Genomic DNA, 15,930 nt, shown 5'->3' on the forward strand with positions numbered 1-15,930 from the left:
TTAATTCCATAGGGTCACCTGACCAGCTCTAGTCTGACTCCCTGATTTAGGTAGCTTCACCCAGGCCTGGAATAAAGATTTGTGCATAGCCTTTAACCCTAGACAATGGAGAGGTGCCTTGCAAAAGATTTTAGACTCCCAAATCCAGTGAGATTTGGGTGCCAAACTCCCCTGAGAATCTCTGCCTAAAATCTTCTCTCTCAAACGCACGAAGAGAACCACTTTTTTCCAGTAGTAGGAGACTAGCCTGAGATTTTTTTCAGGTGAACTCAAAGGAAAGCTTGTTCTGTGGTGATGGTTGTAGAAGTGTGAGTACTTTAGTGCCACAACCTACAGGCACCTCCCTGGTCTGGCACCCTCTGGACCTGACTAGTCCCAGATAAGGTTTTTCTCCAGACATGGGGAGATTATTTCATCCTGCAGCCCTGCTGAGCCGTACACCAGCTCCCTGCTGCCGCCCCCCCCAACCTCACCCCCAAGCCCAGGTGAACTGTGTAGCTCTGCCCTGTGTCTGGCTCCTGGCTTCCTCAACAGCCCAACTGAGTGGTACACAGGCTCCCGGCTTCCAAAACCCTGCAATGTGTCAGGACTCTGATCCTGGAACATCTGAGGTTATGCGGGACTACGGATGTTGCTGGACCAGAAAATCCTGGATCTTAGAGATGCAAACCTGTACTAGAAACAACCCACCATTTTCTAGTGATTATCAAATTGCCTTCATCTACACTCTGAGTTTCTTGGCAATATGCAAATGAGGGACTCATTGCATGAGTTGTGATCTCATTTGCATATTCTGCGGATCCGTTTTTGCGCAAAAACCCCTATTGGCAGAAATATGCAAATGAGATCACAACTCCTGCAAATGAGTCTCTGTAAAAATATGCAAATGATGGCTACATCTACACTGAGTCCTCATGTTAAAAAGCAAGTACCTCTTTGACCTGCAATAGTTTCCCAAACTTGCTTCCATTAAGCAACCTTATTGTACTGTTAGAGTAAACTGTACCATTTGCTAATATTGCGACACTGCCCTTCTACTTACTGATGTGGCCTAATTGCTGTCTGTTTTTGTCAAGATTCAGTAAGATGTGGGTAGCATCTCGAATGCCTGTGTTTCTCCAGAGAACTGCATTTTAAGCAGAACAGGTCAATTTCTCTTCTAAATGGGAGAGCTAGATGTTTGGGGTGAGGGCAGAAACATGCCTGGACTCAACATGCTGATACCAAAGCCAACAGCTGAAACTGGCTGCAGATAGGTCTGTAATCATGTGCCAGGACATTTGTATGTCACAATGACCTGGCAAAGATTTGGTATTTCTATAGCAACAGTTAATGTCCTATCCAAGTGCTGCTCTGCCTGCATGTAGAGTAAAAACTCTTGTACTAGGAACAGGCTAGTTTTCAGAAGTCAGTTATGTCATAAGAACCTAGTGAGTTCTAGAAGACTGGCACTTGCTCAAACTTCTCTGGAAGTGGACATCTTGAGGGATTCCCCTCCACCCCCTCCAAAAAAACCAACAACCTATAGATCAATAATTAACACAATTGTGGGATTCTTCCAAGTACCTGAGCTCTGATGGAGAAGAGGGAAGGTTCGGCCCTTACATGAAGAAATGCTCACTTACCTAATCTAGAAATGTCAAGGCATGACAGACTTTAGGGAAGCAAGAAAGCAATTTGAGAAGGCAAGATAAGTGAATATCCAATCCTTCTAGAATGGAAAATAACCTTTTCTATAGATTACTTGGTAGTTGTGGCTGACTAATATGAGTTAAGGTGACTGTATGAAGAACATTGTAGAGTTTAGGGGTACAAGCACCATCCATATGAATACTAAGTGGGACAGTTACACTTGTTACCAGAATGAGATCCCTTGAGTGAGTGGTGTATGGGCCCCCAAAAGTCAGACTGGAGTTGACCTTCCAAATAGGTTATCTGAGGAAAGTAACTAGCAGATTCTTCATTACACCAAACATTTAGAACCTGAAGCCAGAGAATGAAGATCTCATAAACTTGTCTTGAGAGGAAGAATACAAAGGCTCTCCATTCCTATCAGCAGCCAAGAGGAGAGTAGAGTTAACTTTTTGCAGAAGCGGGAGAGGTGAAGGGACGGTGCTTACCAGATATCTTCCAGCAAGGTTGGAGAGATGCTGCTCAGCACTGTTATGGGATGATCACTTAACTGTTATGGTGGTGACTTGGTTAACTATAGATTTTCATGGCATGCTCTGGTTCATACAAGGTCACTACCTCAAAGGTCTTGTCTAAGTCTAGACCATAAAAATGGTGAAACATTCTTTAGATGGTTAAGCTTTTTCAGCCATCTAACACTGGTATGTCAAATATTGTATGACTTGTGAAAATCTCCTTCCATAAAAAAGCAAGGTTTATTGGAGATAGCAGTTCATGTGTGGTAGATAATAGGTTAAAGAAGGGGAATAGAAATGCAGGATGGGCTAGGAAGAGAACTGAAGGCATTATTGAGGAGTACACCTAAATAGGAATCAATTTTGATTCCTATGTGGCAAAATAAGATGGACTGCAACAGGATATAAACCTTCATGCTTCAAGGGAAAAGCCAACCACTAACTGATAAGGGAAGTTTTTCTAAACCTTTAATGAACTAACCATACCAGAAGAAGTTTACCTTCCTTTGAAACACATGTTTGTTGGCTGACTCATACCAGAATTTGGGCAACAGCAGCGTTGGAGGCTGTGAAAATTTACCTCTTTTCAAACTGTTGAATCCTTTTGCAGAGTTGCTGGGGGAGTGTGGGTGGGTGGGTGGCGGGGGGGACAAGCAGTCTTAGGGGCCACCCAGCAATCTTTCAGAAAAGTCCCTGATCAGTGGTAAAGGGGGTAAGGAAGACTGCTCTGGATTGGTTCCCTGTGGTGATAGGGGAAACAGGTCTTCCCTGCTCAACAGGAGAAGAGTCCTCCACTTCTGGCATCTTTTAAAAGCTTGCTACTCAGGTTTTTTTTAAATGCCTGTCTTCTAGCTGCCATTGGATAATAAGCTTTGAGTGTTCAGACACAGTTTGCCTGGAAATACAAGTAATCTGGGTTTTTTGACACTAACATGAACTGTTCTGTGTTGAAACTTACAAATATTTTATAAACTTTTCTGAAACGGGGACTGTCTTGTTATGTTAACCCCATATAGACAGTAAAAGGAACCACAACAACTCAAATCAGAATATTAGGGTGAACAATATAGTATGAACCACCCTGACATCAAGCGATAAGCATAACCAAATTATAAAACTGTGAAAAGAATATCTGAAAACTGAGAGCATGTGATGAGAATATGCTGTGCCCTTGGATATGTTTTAGTATACTAATCTAATACTTTGGTGCTTGCCATTGCTTTGCAGCACTGTTGAGGACTATATCACTGAGACCACTGAAGAGACTAAGACTGAGGAGTCTCAGTTAGATATGTTTAGATCCAAAGGTAAGCACAACATTTTCAGTTACAATTATCTGTTAAGACTATTAAATGGCTTTAAAAATCTTTAAATTGTTGACTTCCAAAATTGTATCCTGTAAAACCAAAGTAGAAACCTAAACTGCAGGATAGTCTCCTGAGAAGCTATGCTGAATTTAGCTTGGGTTTCTATGGTGGCCCTCAGGGAGGGTAAATATCCACCCTCCCACAGGGCTCATCCAGACTACGTGGAACCGTCAGAAGAGGATATGCAAATTCCGTGGGACTTTGCATACTTCTTCCAATCGCACTTTGGAGAGCTTTCCAAAGTGAAAGTAGTTTAGACGCAGCTTTTTTCAGCAACTCCCCTCTTGTCGAAAAGCTGCATAAACCTCATTGCTTTCAAAAGTGCGATCGGAAGAATATCCTCTTCGATGGTTCTGTGTAGTCTACATGAGCCCACAGTGTAGTAACACAAGCCCCTGCTCGGGTTGGGCAAGAGGCACTGAATGAGTCTGGCATCCACAGAAGGGTACCAGCTCTTCCTGAAGAAACTTTTTTTGGAAGAATTACACCCTGCTTATTAGAGGGAACATAGCAGGAAGTTGAGTAAAGTTTCCCACTTTGTTCTGTTTTGGTTTCAGCAAAATTCTAGGCTCAAAATAGAATCTGAGCTATCTACCAACTTACCCAAAGTACAAAACAAGTGATGGTTCACATGACACCTTTATGGGTCAAATGTCTGAGTGTACCTATATTATAAACTGCCCCTTTCATAGTGGCAGAAGGAAAAATCTAAATACAAGACATTGCACTTATAATGCCTTTATATTTGTCTTTAATTACTAGGTCCTTCATCTCCAGCCTTATGGACGACACGACGGGATGGAGAAGTTAAACTAAGGCTAGACCAACATGGTATTGGTAGTGAGAAACCAAAGACTGTTAATGAACTATTACAGGAATCTGTTAGGAAATATGGTGACTATTTTGCCCTTGCATCGAAGAAGGGAGACAAGTGGATCAAGCAAACTTATAGGCAATACTATGAGGAATGTCGGAAGGCAGCAAAAAGCTTCATAAAGGTATGTCTTGTAGAACTTTCATTCACCTAACCACTGTCACTTTCTGCAGTTACATTCATATTAAGTTATTAAAACTTGCCTTAGGTATACACTAATCTTACAGGAAGAGGAGTGGCACATGATGGAAAGTAGCTCAGTATCCTGGAGTCCTAAGAGTCATGCTTTGACTTGATTTGTTAGCAGCAAATGTATGCGTCTCATTATTAACTGAATCATTTTGTCTGAAACTTCTCATGTACTCGTGCCAGAGGATGACTCTCTTCTGAAGGCATCCAAGTTAGTTGGTTTCTCATCTTGGGGATATAGAGCCTTCCTCAAAGGAATTTAAACTTGAACTCCAAATTTGGCTTATTCTGTTATACCATCTTAACTCCAAAAATGTGGGTCAATTCTGGACTTGATTAGTGTGCTTGAAACATTCTAATTCCCCCCCCCCCCCCCCCCAACTATCCAGAAACTTTAAGACTGCCATACGAAACTGTCAAACTTACCAGCCAAGTCTCAATCTATTTGCTTATCCTCTCCTACAATAGCTATTGAACTGAGGATGTGCTTGTTTTGGAGAGTATTTATTATCTTTCAAGTCTGGCTTCAGGAGGCTAAGCTAGTCTTAAGGACCTCTCCTCAACTGGCAGTGCCAGCTGCCTTGACATGGCTATTACTGTATGCAAGTGTCTTACTGTCCATAAAATGTGTTCTCATAAAATCTCACTTAAGGAAATGACCAAACTGGAAAGTGAATCTCGTATAAGCCTGAAAAATTGCTTCAAAATATTTTGCTTGGCTTTTCACTAGCATACATCTTGTCTTTCACCCCTAGTGTAGGAACTGAATGACTGATTATATATGGCTGAATATACTAGCCCTCTTGTCCAGGTTTCCCTGATGACAAGAGAACATTTGAGAAACTTAACAATCTTGCATGTGCTTTCTGCTAAGCTATTGCTCTAACTTAAAGAAGCTCTGAAACCCCAGACTCCTGATCTTCCAATTATGTGGAGCTCCTTCAGCAAAATCAGGAGGATTTGATGTGAAATCCAGGTTGAATTAAAGTTCATAGCAAAACCAAGCCACTAGATATTGATGCGTCCAATTTTTTTTCAACTTTAAAATGTGTTAACCCTCTAACTATAAGATACTAAATGCAAGTGTCTCCTACTAATTTTCTCATTTACTGCCACTTTAACTTGCCCAAGCTCACAGGAGGAGCAGCATCTGCTTGGATTTAAAGCTCAGGGGTCCGGATTCCTGATCTGGTATTAGTAATACCACTTCATTGGGATGAATTGGTGTTAGGGTATTTGCTGGGAGTCTGTATTTGCATTGTTAGCCTTGAGATTGTCAAAGGAGTGAACAAATCAGAGCAACATCTTGGAGACTAAATTTAACAAACCTGTGTGTGACTATGCTAATCCTTCAGGGAATTTCTTAATGTAAATCATCTTGATGTTGATATATATTCTGCTGCTAGCAGCCATGTAGAAGAGATGTCCAACACACTAAAGCCACGTTCTAAACTACCATTTACATTGGCAAAACTATGTTGCTCAGGGGTGTGAAACATGCTCAGCAACACACATTTCACTGGCTTAAATGATTTGCAGAGTGCTACATCAGTGGGGAAAGCCTCTCCCATCAATATAGCTACCTCTGCTTGTTGAGTAGCTCTGTCAAAGCAAGAAATTTCGCCTGTCTGCATACTGACTACACAAGTGAACTTATGGAAGCACAGCTGTGCCCTTGTAAGCTTGCTAGAGTAGACCTGGCCAAACTCATTTTAAGGCATTTATTTTTCCAAGAGAACTAAGTCCTATCTTGTCTGATCTTTGTTTACAGTTGGGATTGCAGCGTTTCCATGGAGTGGGCATTTTGGGATTTAATTCTGCAGAGTGGTTTATTGCTGACATTGGAGCTATTCTTGCAGGGTAAGAAACCAATTTAGTCTCTACTGTACCAGTGAAAGCTTTTTTTATTGTCAAATGCCAATATTTGTTAAACCTGATGGAATGATTGTCAAAGACTCTACTTTTATTGCTAGCAAAGATGTGTATATAGTCTAGTCTAAGCCAGAGGTGGGGAACCTTTTTGGGTCAGTGACCACTGACCCACTGAAAAATCAGTCGGGCTGCACATGAAGGAGAAAGGGGAGGAGGGGAAAACCCAAACCCTCACTGACATGGCCTCTGAGCAGAAAGGATGCTGCGGGGGGAGTTCTGAGCCTTGGGGGCTCGCTCCAGTCCTCAGGCCTGAGGTTCCCCAGCCCTGGTCTAAAGCTCATTAGCATCTCTAACACATGAACAAGTAAGACTGAGGGATACATAGCTTGATTAAAGGATGTCCTGCTCCTATAGCATTGAGCTGAAGCAACATTTCATTGCTTATCATGTTAGGGATAGAGGGTGGGGGTTCTACTAGACCTGGAGCTGAGGTTCTGCAAAGACAATCTAGTCTATTGAGGCTTCTGGAAATCACAAATTCTAGATCTTCATGAATGGATTCTCAATTTCTATAACTTATCTCCCTTGTGTTTATCGTTAATCTGAACTTTTTTTTAACATGAAACACTTTTTACTATGGGGAAGCGTCTTCTGTAAACTATTACTTTACTAGTTCTCCTCTCTTTTATAGTGGTTTTGCTGTTGGCATCTACACCACAAACTCTCCTGAAGCCTGCCAGTATGTAGCAGAAAACTCTGGTGCTAATATCCTGATTGTAGAGAATGACAAGCAGCTGCAGAAAATCCTAGAAGTAAATATCCTTTTTATTTTAAACCACCTGTTTAGGTGTCAAGCATATGAAAAGCATTTGGCTGGGTTAAGTAGTTGGGCAAGTATATCAGTTCCATTGCTATTTGTAACGAAGGGTGTGTTCCCTCTTCTGTTTGTTCTGTTGAACCAAGAAATACCCATTCTTTGAGGGCTGAGGATGAAAGCAGATTTGGCAGTACAGCAGATGATGGCACTCCTGCTTCCCTTCCCCCCTCCCGCCCCCCCACTTCAGACTGTACCTGGTGTATGCATAGTACTCTTGGGATAAGGGGTGGCACACTAATGCTTGCAAGCCTTCCTGTAATCGGTCAGGGAAGCAAATTAGGACTGAAGTGAAAAGATGACTGCATTCTTACACATAAGGGTCTGAATCTCTTTTAATAAGACTCCATCTAGTGGTCTTGCTTATCAGAGGTAGATGAGTGGAGCTCTGTCAGCCGACGGTCAGGGCAGTGAGTCCCTTAGGACCGGCTGAAGTTCTTTTAAATTGTGCTTGGTTCTGTTACAGCAACTGAAGGAGTCAGGTTAAAGCTTAAACAGTTACTATTTTATTGTTACAGGGTAAACTTAGTTGTTAAATGCTACTACTGTGTTACAGATAACACAGCCACTACAAAGGACAGGACAGAAATTACACTAATAAGTCACTTACAGGTACCATGAAACCCTTTTGGTTCTCTGAGCTCTTATTAAATGCATGCAAAATAGACACATAGCAGGTACATATTCTCACCCCTGCGTTCCAGACTTGGCGTGGCCAGCGTCTTTCTCTCAATCCCTCGGGAAGAAGTAGGGCGAGGTTGGGCGTCCCACAGACCTCGGGAGACAATCAATACCTGCCAGCAGGTATAGATGATTGGAGCTCAAATGGGGTGGGCTGCTGAACCTCTCTTATACCCCTTGGGTCATGTAGGCTTCTTCCTGGTCTCAAGTGGCCAATTAGGAAAAATGGCTTTGAATGCCAAATTTCCCACGAAGGGTGCAAAGCATAATTTACACCTGGGAAAATGCAGACAATGGGCACCTCTGGTATGTGATGGGCGAAGATTCCTCTCCTGGGACAGTGCAGGCGTGTCAATTACTGGTACTAGCCATCAGGGTGACGGGAGGCCCCGGGTCGTAAGCTAGCCCATTTACTGTCTGGTTTCTGTTTATGGTAGAGTCAGGGACAGGCAGCACACCTGCGTTCCCAGGGCATCAAAGGCTGACTGCCTTTCTCTTGCTCTCTGGGGGCGGGGAACAAGATGGGGTTCATGGAAAAACAAGATGGGGTTTGTGTCTGGCTACAAGCTTGTAGCCGAATCAATGTTGAAAGGGAAGTTGAAGTAAACATTCAGTCAAATCTCTAAAACCACAGAATACTACAGGCAAAAATGTAGCATCACTACAAATACCATCATGGGTTCTGTAAAATGTCAGTCTGGATACTTACTTTCTGTTTACCTGAAATTCCTCCCATAGTACATGAATCCTACTGGAGTCTAATTTAAAAAGCATTAATACTCTCCACTGTAAAGGTGGCTGCGTTTTCAATTGTGGATGAAGCTGCTATCTTAAGTCTCCAGCTTGAAGTATGTAAGAAATACTAATTTACTCTATCTGCTGCTTTTATTACAGGTTCAGCACAAGCTCCCTCTTCTGAAAGCAATCATTCAGTACAATGACGAGCTTAAGGAGAAAAGACCAAATCTCTACACTGTGAGTAATGTTGTATAAGTAACACTTGGGGTATTGCTTTCATATTGCAAATGCTCCCAAATAACTCTGCTCCCAGATAACTAGGTATACTTTATGGTGTTGCAACTACACACATGATATGCACCCGTAAAGAGTAATACTGGCAAGATACCCCATGCTTGAAGGATAATCAATTGCTGCCACCAGGCAGGCATAAATGGCACTTGCTGAAGATTCTAGGTTCACACCCTACTCTGACTCCATACAGTAAGGCTATGTCTACACTACAGTTTTTTTGAGCAAAAATCTGCAGAGCACTCATGCGTCAAGCGCATTTTTGCACAAGAAGATCTACAGTCAATCGACAGAACAGAGGGCTTTTTGCAGTGTAGGTATACCTCCTTCTACAAGACAACTCCTTTTTGCACAAGAACTCTTGTGCAAAAAGGTGTGGACGCTCAACAGGGGTTTCTTGCACAAAAAGAGCCTATCAAAAAGCACAGGTGCTCTGATGGGCATTGTGTGAATGACCATCAGCACTTTCTTGCACAAGAGTGTCCATGCAGTGTGGATGCTCTTGTGCAAAAGCACGTCACTTTTGCAATGTGCTTTTGAGGTGTGGACATGCTCTTGCACAAGCTTTTGTGGAAGATCTCTTCTGCAAAAAGCTTCTTGTGCAAAAACCATGCACTGTAGACAAAGCCTAAGGGAGAAATATAAGTAAATTAGCAGCTGCTATACCACTTCAGGTATATATGGCACTATAGAGCTTTCCAGTTTTAGAGTCATAACTTTCTCAGGATTAGAAAAATAAGGGCAGTAACACTTCCTGTTATACAATAAAATCTCACCGTTTGTGGTGGTGTTTTCTTGGCACCATTGTAAATGGTGAATACTGGGAGCCTGGCCCTCACGTGGAGCTTGCAGCAGAGAGCTCCCCACAGCAGGGGTCAGGGTGCAGTGAGGCAGTGGGAGACATCCATGAATAGCAATTCCCTCAATTGTGAGGGTCTGCTGAAGCCATTTCTGGAAACAAGTCTGGTCTTCCAATCAAGAACACTTAAAGAATCCCTCTTTGAAGTGAGGGGATGGGGAGCAGTGCAAGAGCAGTATCACTGCTATTTCTCATGGCTCACCCCCGTGGAAGCTTCTTCTAGATTTTGCTCTCTAGGGAACACTTTTTTGGGGTGGGGAAAGTTTGCTTATATTTCTACACAAATAGATGGAGATGGAGCAGGATAACTCTACAGCTGTGTAGGGTGGGTATAGTCATTACATCCAAAAATAAAAGCCATGGAGAAGTAGGTTCTTTGGCCCTCCAGGATAGCAGGAGAGAGAGCCTTGCTAATTAAGCACAGAAATGGTTTCTTGCAGATGTTCTAGTCCACTTTCTTAAAACAAGCCATTGATATGCAGGTAAGACTCAGTGAATGAATCACTACCAGCCCAGGGAGCTTCATTAAAACGACTCCTTCTCCAAAACATGTCTGTTTTCTCTACGTGTCCGCAGAGTAAAATCATTGTATTGGTGCCACTTCTCTTCCCCCTCACAGCTTTTACAGTGGATTGTAATTTAAGTGATTTCTTGATGGAAAGATCTTCATGTATTAAGTGAGGCTATAAATAAGGGTCTAAAACTGTTTTTTCCAGGGAGATTTCAATCATGGTCTTTGCCAGTGTTCCCTCTTAAGATTTTTTTTCCATCTGAGCAGAGTGAGTCTTGTCTTTGCGTACATGTCGTCAATACTGGCGCATGAGTGCACAGCCTCACTGCGGGCCAGCTCCAGCTGTGGCACACCAGGCATCCCCCTGCTATGCAGCCCAGGCTGCCAGAGCAGCCCCCAGGCTGCCAAAGCATTGCCCCCACAACACTGATCCTTCCTCCTCACACTCAGACTCTCCCCAGCAGATCAGCTGCATCCCAGGACTCCCACACTCCGCATGGGCTGTGATGGCTGCATCCAGGTTAGGGCCCTGGTGCTATTTTTAGCACCACTTCCCTGGCTCAGGAGCAGCTACACCATGGCCCCAGTAGCAGTCCCAGAATATGGGGCAGCCACCTGCCATGCAGCTGGGGCCCCAGCTGCTCTAGGGAGTGTGGCTAAGGGTAGGACTGTACTGTATAAAAATTGTACTGTCCCCCAGGAGCACCTGGTCCACGGCTGCTAAGGCTGGGACTGTAGCAGGGGCCGTGGTACTATTTTTTTTTTTTTTTATATAAGTACCATGGCCCAGGTGCCAGCTCCCAGCTGCCATGTCATGGTTACCCAGCTGTTCCTGGGGTGGGGCAGCTGGGGCTGTGACTACATAGCTCTGCTGAGGAGGTGAGTGGGACTGAAATTTTTGGTGTGTACCTTAGAGGGAACCTTGGTCCTCACCAGTTTAAATCCCCTCCCACGTTCCTTCCAGATCACTTTGTTGTATATGTGGAAGATGTAAACTTGACCAAGCTCTTTACTTTTTTAATGCAGTGGAGTGAATTTATGAGCCTTGGCCGTGACATTCCAGATTCCCAGCTTGATACAATTATTGATTCCCAGAAGCCTAATCAATGCTGTACACTGATATATACCTCAGGAACAACTGGACAGCCAAAGGGAGTTATGCTCAGTCATGATAATGTAAGTATTCTTGCCTACAAGTAATAAAAATAAAAAGCCAAACTGCAATGGGACTTCAGATTTCTCTGGGATGCACTATTTTAAGTAGTGTTGAGACTAGAAGAATGGGTCTAGCCAAAATATTTCAACTAAATGAATTTTTTTTCAAACTTTGGAATGGTTTCCTATTCAAGACTTTTTTTGGCTTTTTGTTTTTGTTTGTTTGTTTAAGCAGTATTTGGCAAAATCATTAACATTTGCCTCACTCTGACCAGAAGTAATGTCCTACAAGTAATGTTTTTTCTAATCTCTTCCATCCATGTGAAGAATAAATTGTGCCCCAGAGCATGTGCAAATGTGCACAACCATAAACAAAACCTAGCTATGGGAGCTCTAGTAATCAGTTGGGTGGCATTTGAATCTCTTGAGCGGCTGCACAAGTGCATAGCTTATTTGTGGGAGTACTCCCTGTAAATCCAAAGCACCCACAGTTTGGTCAAAGCTATCTAGGAAAAGAAGTATTAAATTTATTGTCAAAATTAGAGATCATCACTTTGTACATAGTGACAGACTAACTTCAAGGCCAGTGCTCTCCCATAAGCAGATCAGGGCACTGAAACTGCTGCTAGGTTTCTTGTGAATTTGGGCCCTACCGCAGCATTTCTCAAACTGTGGGTCTTGACCCTGGGGGGTCGCAAGCAACTTAGAAGGGGGTTGAAGCTGGATTTGGCTTTTCACTTGTGACCCCTCTTCCCTGGGCTGCAAAGAGTGGCAGGGTGGCGGAAGGCAGCTGCCAGCAAGCCGCTCAGCGTGGCCAGGGCTGCAGGACTCCTAAGAGCGTGGCTCAGCTGCAGGAGGAGGCAAGGTGTCTGGGAGAGTGAGGCCGGCTTGCCAGGTGACCCAACACTTCCCCAGCTGGGAGAGGGCAGGGTCCCTCAGGCAGCGGGCTGGGGGATTGGGTTGGGGCAGTGGGCCCGGCGGTAAATAAGGGCACGTCAGAGGAGAAGGCTCGGGGGAGGACAGGGGGACCAAAGGGACACAGAGCAGAAGAGGCACAGGAGAAAGATGGGGGGGGGGGTCCCTCCCCAGGGGGAAGGGCGTTGAGGACTGCAAATGCCTTGAAGGAACTGCAGGAGGGCAAGCAGTCTGAGAAGTGGGGAAGAAGTGACCCAGGGCTGGGAGGGGAAGGGTCTCACAAACTCATTTAGTATTTTAGGGGGTCATTGTATCAGTTTGAGAACCCCTGCCCTACTGTGTGTTGTTGGTTCTAATAATTAGCTCTTAGCTCTCCATTAGATGTCAAAGCAATTGCCACGATCAGTATAATTTCCTGCCCTTCCCATCTATAGAATGGAGGAAGAAAGACCAACCCTGGCTGTTTAATGAAATTAGACTAAAACCCTCAAGTTCCATGAAGTGGGATGTCAGTGCCACTAATCCATCACCTCTATGCAGAGGCAGTCATGGAGAGGAATGTCTGGAAATAGCTTTGCATAGCTTGTTTCCCTAGCATCATGCTGTCTAACACATCTTATGAGGACTGAGTCTACTCTACCAGCAAAGATGTTAAAACATTTGAGATGCTTCTAGGCATACTTTGTTCAGCTAGTTAATCTGTTGGCCTCTAAAAAGCAGAATGCTGCAAATCAGCAGCTTTTCCTAATATCAATGCTTTAGCCAAACTCCAAAAGCATTGGACAGGCTGGGTTTGTGGTTGACTCCATCTTCTGCAAACTCATGCAACTTAAGCTCTAAGGGTACAAAATCTGGGACTGTAGCAATCTCCCAGATAGTTACTTTAGGCTAGTGTTTCTTAAAGTGGCCCATGGATCCATTCTGAGAGCTCCTACCAGGCCACTGTGGTTCTTACCAGCTCTGCAGCCAATGGTAGCAGTGAGGCTCTGCAGCTATGGAGCCTGTAAATAAATGCACCAGAACAGCCTGGTGGTAGCTCTCGCTGGATCTGTGGGCCACTTTAAGAAATGCCACTAATACAAAACAGATGCCATGGTAGGTCTAATGCTCATTCTCTCTCTCTCTTCCCCCCCCCCCCCCCCCCCCCTTGCAGCAGCAAAACTTGTTGAGCAAAAAACTGACCGGGCTGAAAAAAAAAAAAGCAGCAAAACTTAGGGGGAGAAGATTGACTGGGGGGGGGGGGGCCTTGGTTGCCTTGCCCCCCCCCCCCCCCCCTGGAATTTCTTCATTCCCCCCAGTTTAGGAGCCCATGATCTAGCCAATAGTGTGTTTGAAGTTGGCTAAAGAAAAGGTACAAGACTGCCCTCTTATGGGCAGGTATTTCCATCACTGCTCATGAGAAATTTCTTTTTCTTTTCCACTTCCCCAGAGTATAAATTACATGTCTTCAGTCACCCCTTTCAAATACTCAGCCTCCTAATACTGGAAACATACACTTAAGAACAAAGGAGGCCATAATACAGGATGGAATACGCTCTTCACCTTGACACTGCTTCCCAGGGTCATCAGCTGGAAGGCTCAAGCAGTCCCTGGAGCTGCGTCTAGACTGGCAAGTTTTTCCACAAAAGCAGCTGATTTGTGGAAAAAACTTGCCAGCTGTCTAAACTGGCTGCTTGAATTTCCACAAGAACACTGACGATCTCATGTAAGATTGTCAGTGTTCTTGCGGAAATACTATGCTGCTCCCGTTTGGGCAAAAGCCCTCTTGCGTAAATGCTTTTGCAAGAGGGCCAGTGTAGACAATGCAGTATTTTGCGCTAAAAAGCCCCAATCACGAAAATAGCGATCGGGGCTTTCTTGCGCCTAATCGCGTCTAGAGTGGCACGGACGCTTTTCCGCAAAAAGTGCTTTTGCGGAAAAGCGTCCGTGCCAATCTAGATGCTCTTTTCCGCAAATGCTTTTAACGGAAAAATGTTTCTGTTAAAAGCATTTGCGGAAAATCATGCCAGTCTAGACGTAGCCCAGGTGTATAAATGGGAGAATCTTGTAGGATTAGAGGGTTTTTTTTTAATGAGTCACTACTATGGCTGTGGCTGAACTGCTATGTCCACAATTCAAAAATAAATTGGAGAGGTTTGCAAGTGAGCCCAGATAAAGATTTAAAGGATTGTAAGACATGCCTTATAGGGAAGGGTTAGGTATTTGAGTAGTTTTCTGGATCTCACGCTGAGTCAGTCCCACTTGTTCAACTTCTTGCAGGTGCTGAAACTTACACTTAAGCTTCTTATTCAGGATAAAAGTTCCCTCGGCACCTATGTTTCATAGTCTTGACAGGTGCACTGCTGCTTCCATCTGGATGTCTAAGTCCTAGACAGCGACTCTCAACTGAGAACAGACTTTTAGCCACTAAACTTGTTCAGACCCCGATCTCAGATGTGTTTGCTTGAGGGGGAGGGAGGTGTCAATGGATGTCAAAATAATTATTTTGAAATTAGCGCATTTTCCTCCCGAGAAGCTGGAGGGCACATTTAAAAATAAGCAGTCTCTTATTTTGAAATAGTGGGCTAGTTAGTGTGGATGCTCTGGTTATAAATTCAACCTAAGTGGGGTTATTTTGGAATAAAGCCCTAATGTGGACCAAGGCTAAAAAACTCACCTTAAGTTATACCTCCTCTGGTCAGCATATCCTACTGGCTGTCTTGGTGGGCTTCCTACCAGTGTTCCCTCAACTTATTCTCACATGGATGGAAAAGTTAGTTACAGGTACCAAGGCACAAGGACCTCTCCTGGCTGACCACTCAGCTTACAGGGAACACTGCTTCCCATCCAACGTGGCTTTTGTGGATCATATCCTTAGGTACCTATTAGATGTGATACTGTTAAACGAATACACTTACATGCAAAATCCCTTCCCTGTTTCTATCCGGTGCATGTAGGGAGCCTGCTTTTAATCTTGTTCCCTGCAAGCATGCACACCTTCTTACCCCTCCCACATGCTGCTTCTGATACAGAGGCCACACAGGAGAGGCAACTCCACAGAAGTCAGTGGTTGCAGGGAACCAGCTTAAAAGCTGGCTTCCTGCCCACACCAGCTCCTGTGGAGCTGCCTCCCGCTGCATGTGAACATCAGTGGTTACAAGTTTACAAAAACACTTAAAATCTCTAGTGCTTATCTGTCTGCATTTGTGCTATAGGGGAAGCTTGGTGCCTGTCTTAGCATTATGGATCTGTGTCTTTCTGCAGATTTCTAGATGCCTTAAAAGTTAGGCACCATGATTCTCAGCATTGTAACACCATAGTCTTCCTTGGATATACCACCCAAGGAACACTGTCTAATTAGCCTCACAAAGAGGGTTAAGGGGTGCCTTGGGCAGCTTACACATCTTGGTTGGATCTTGTTATACCTTTGTCTGCTAGATTTGAAGAGCCAATGCCTATAAATTAAACCTAGATATTT

General features: G+C 44.0%; 1 protein-coding gene and 1 long non-coding RNA gene across 3 annotated transcripts in view; one reads left to right on the forward strand and one right to left on the reverse strand.

Annotated features, from left to right (window-relative positions):
* LOC142819024 (uncharacterized) overlaps positions 1-1,179 on the reverse strand; it is a 49,153-nt gene extending 47,974 nt beyond the window's left edge. Inside the window, exon 1 of the long non-coding RNA XR_016348216.1 lies at positions 1,043-1,179. This is a non-coding gene — a long non-coding RNA (uncharacterized LOC142819024). The remainder of the gene's footprint in view (positions 1-1,042) is intronic.
* ACSBG2 (acyl-CoA synthetase bubblegum family member 2) overlaps positions 1-15,930 on the forward strand; it is a 28,588-nt gene that overhangs the window by 1,770 nt on the left and 10,888 nt on the right. The window contains exons 1-7 of one of the 2 annotated variants that reach the window (XM_025186514.3): positions 1,304-1,685; positions 3,375-3,454; positions 4,277-4,512; positions 6,349-6,437; positions 7,141-7,261; positions 8,899-8,979; positions 11,430-11,579. In XM_025186514.3, coding sequence (XP_025042299.1) covers positions 3,439-3,454; positions 4,277-4,512; positions 6,349-6,437; positions 7,141-7,261; positions 8,899-8,979; positions 11,430-11,579 — 693 coding nt within the window. In that variant the 5' untranslated portion in view covers positions 1,304-1,685; positions 3,375-3,438. Of the gene's footprint in view, positions 1-1,303; positions 1,686-3,374; positions 3,455-4,276; positions 4,513-6,348; positions 6,438-7,140; positions 7,262-8,898; positions 8,980-11,429; positions 11,580-15,930 lie in introns of those variants that run through there. The other variant, XM_006126801.5, reaches the window with a different exon arrangement.

Source organism: Pelodiscus sinensis, chromosome 32 (genome assembly GCF_052426305.1).
Source record: "Pelodiscus sinensis isolate ZL-2025 chromosome 32, ASM5242630v1, whole genome shotgun sequence".
Classification (NCBI taxonomy): domain Eukaryota; kingdom Metazoa; phylum Chordata; order Testudines; family Trionychidae; genus Pelodiscus; species Pelodiscus sinensis.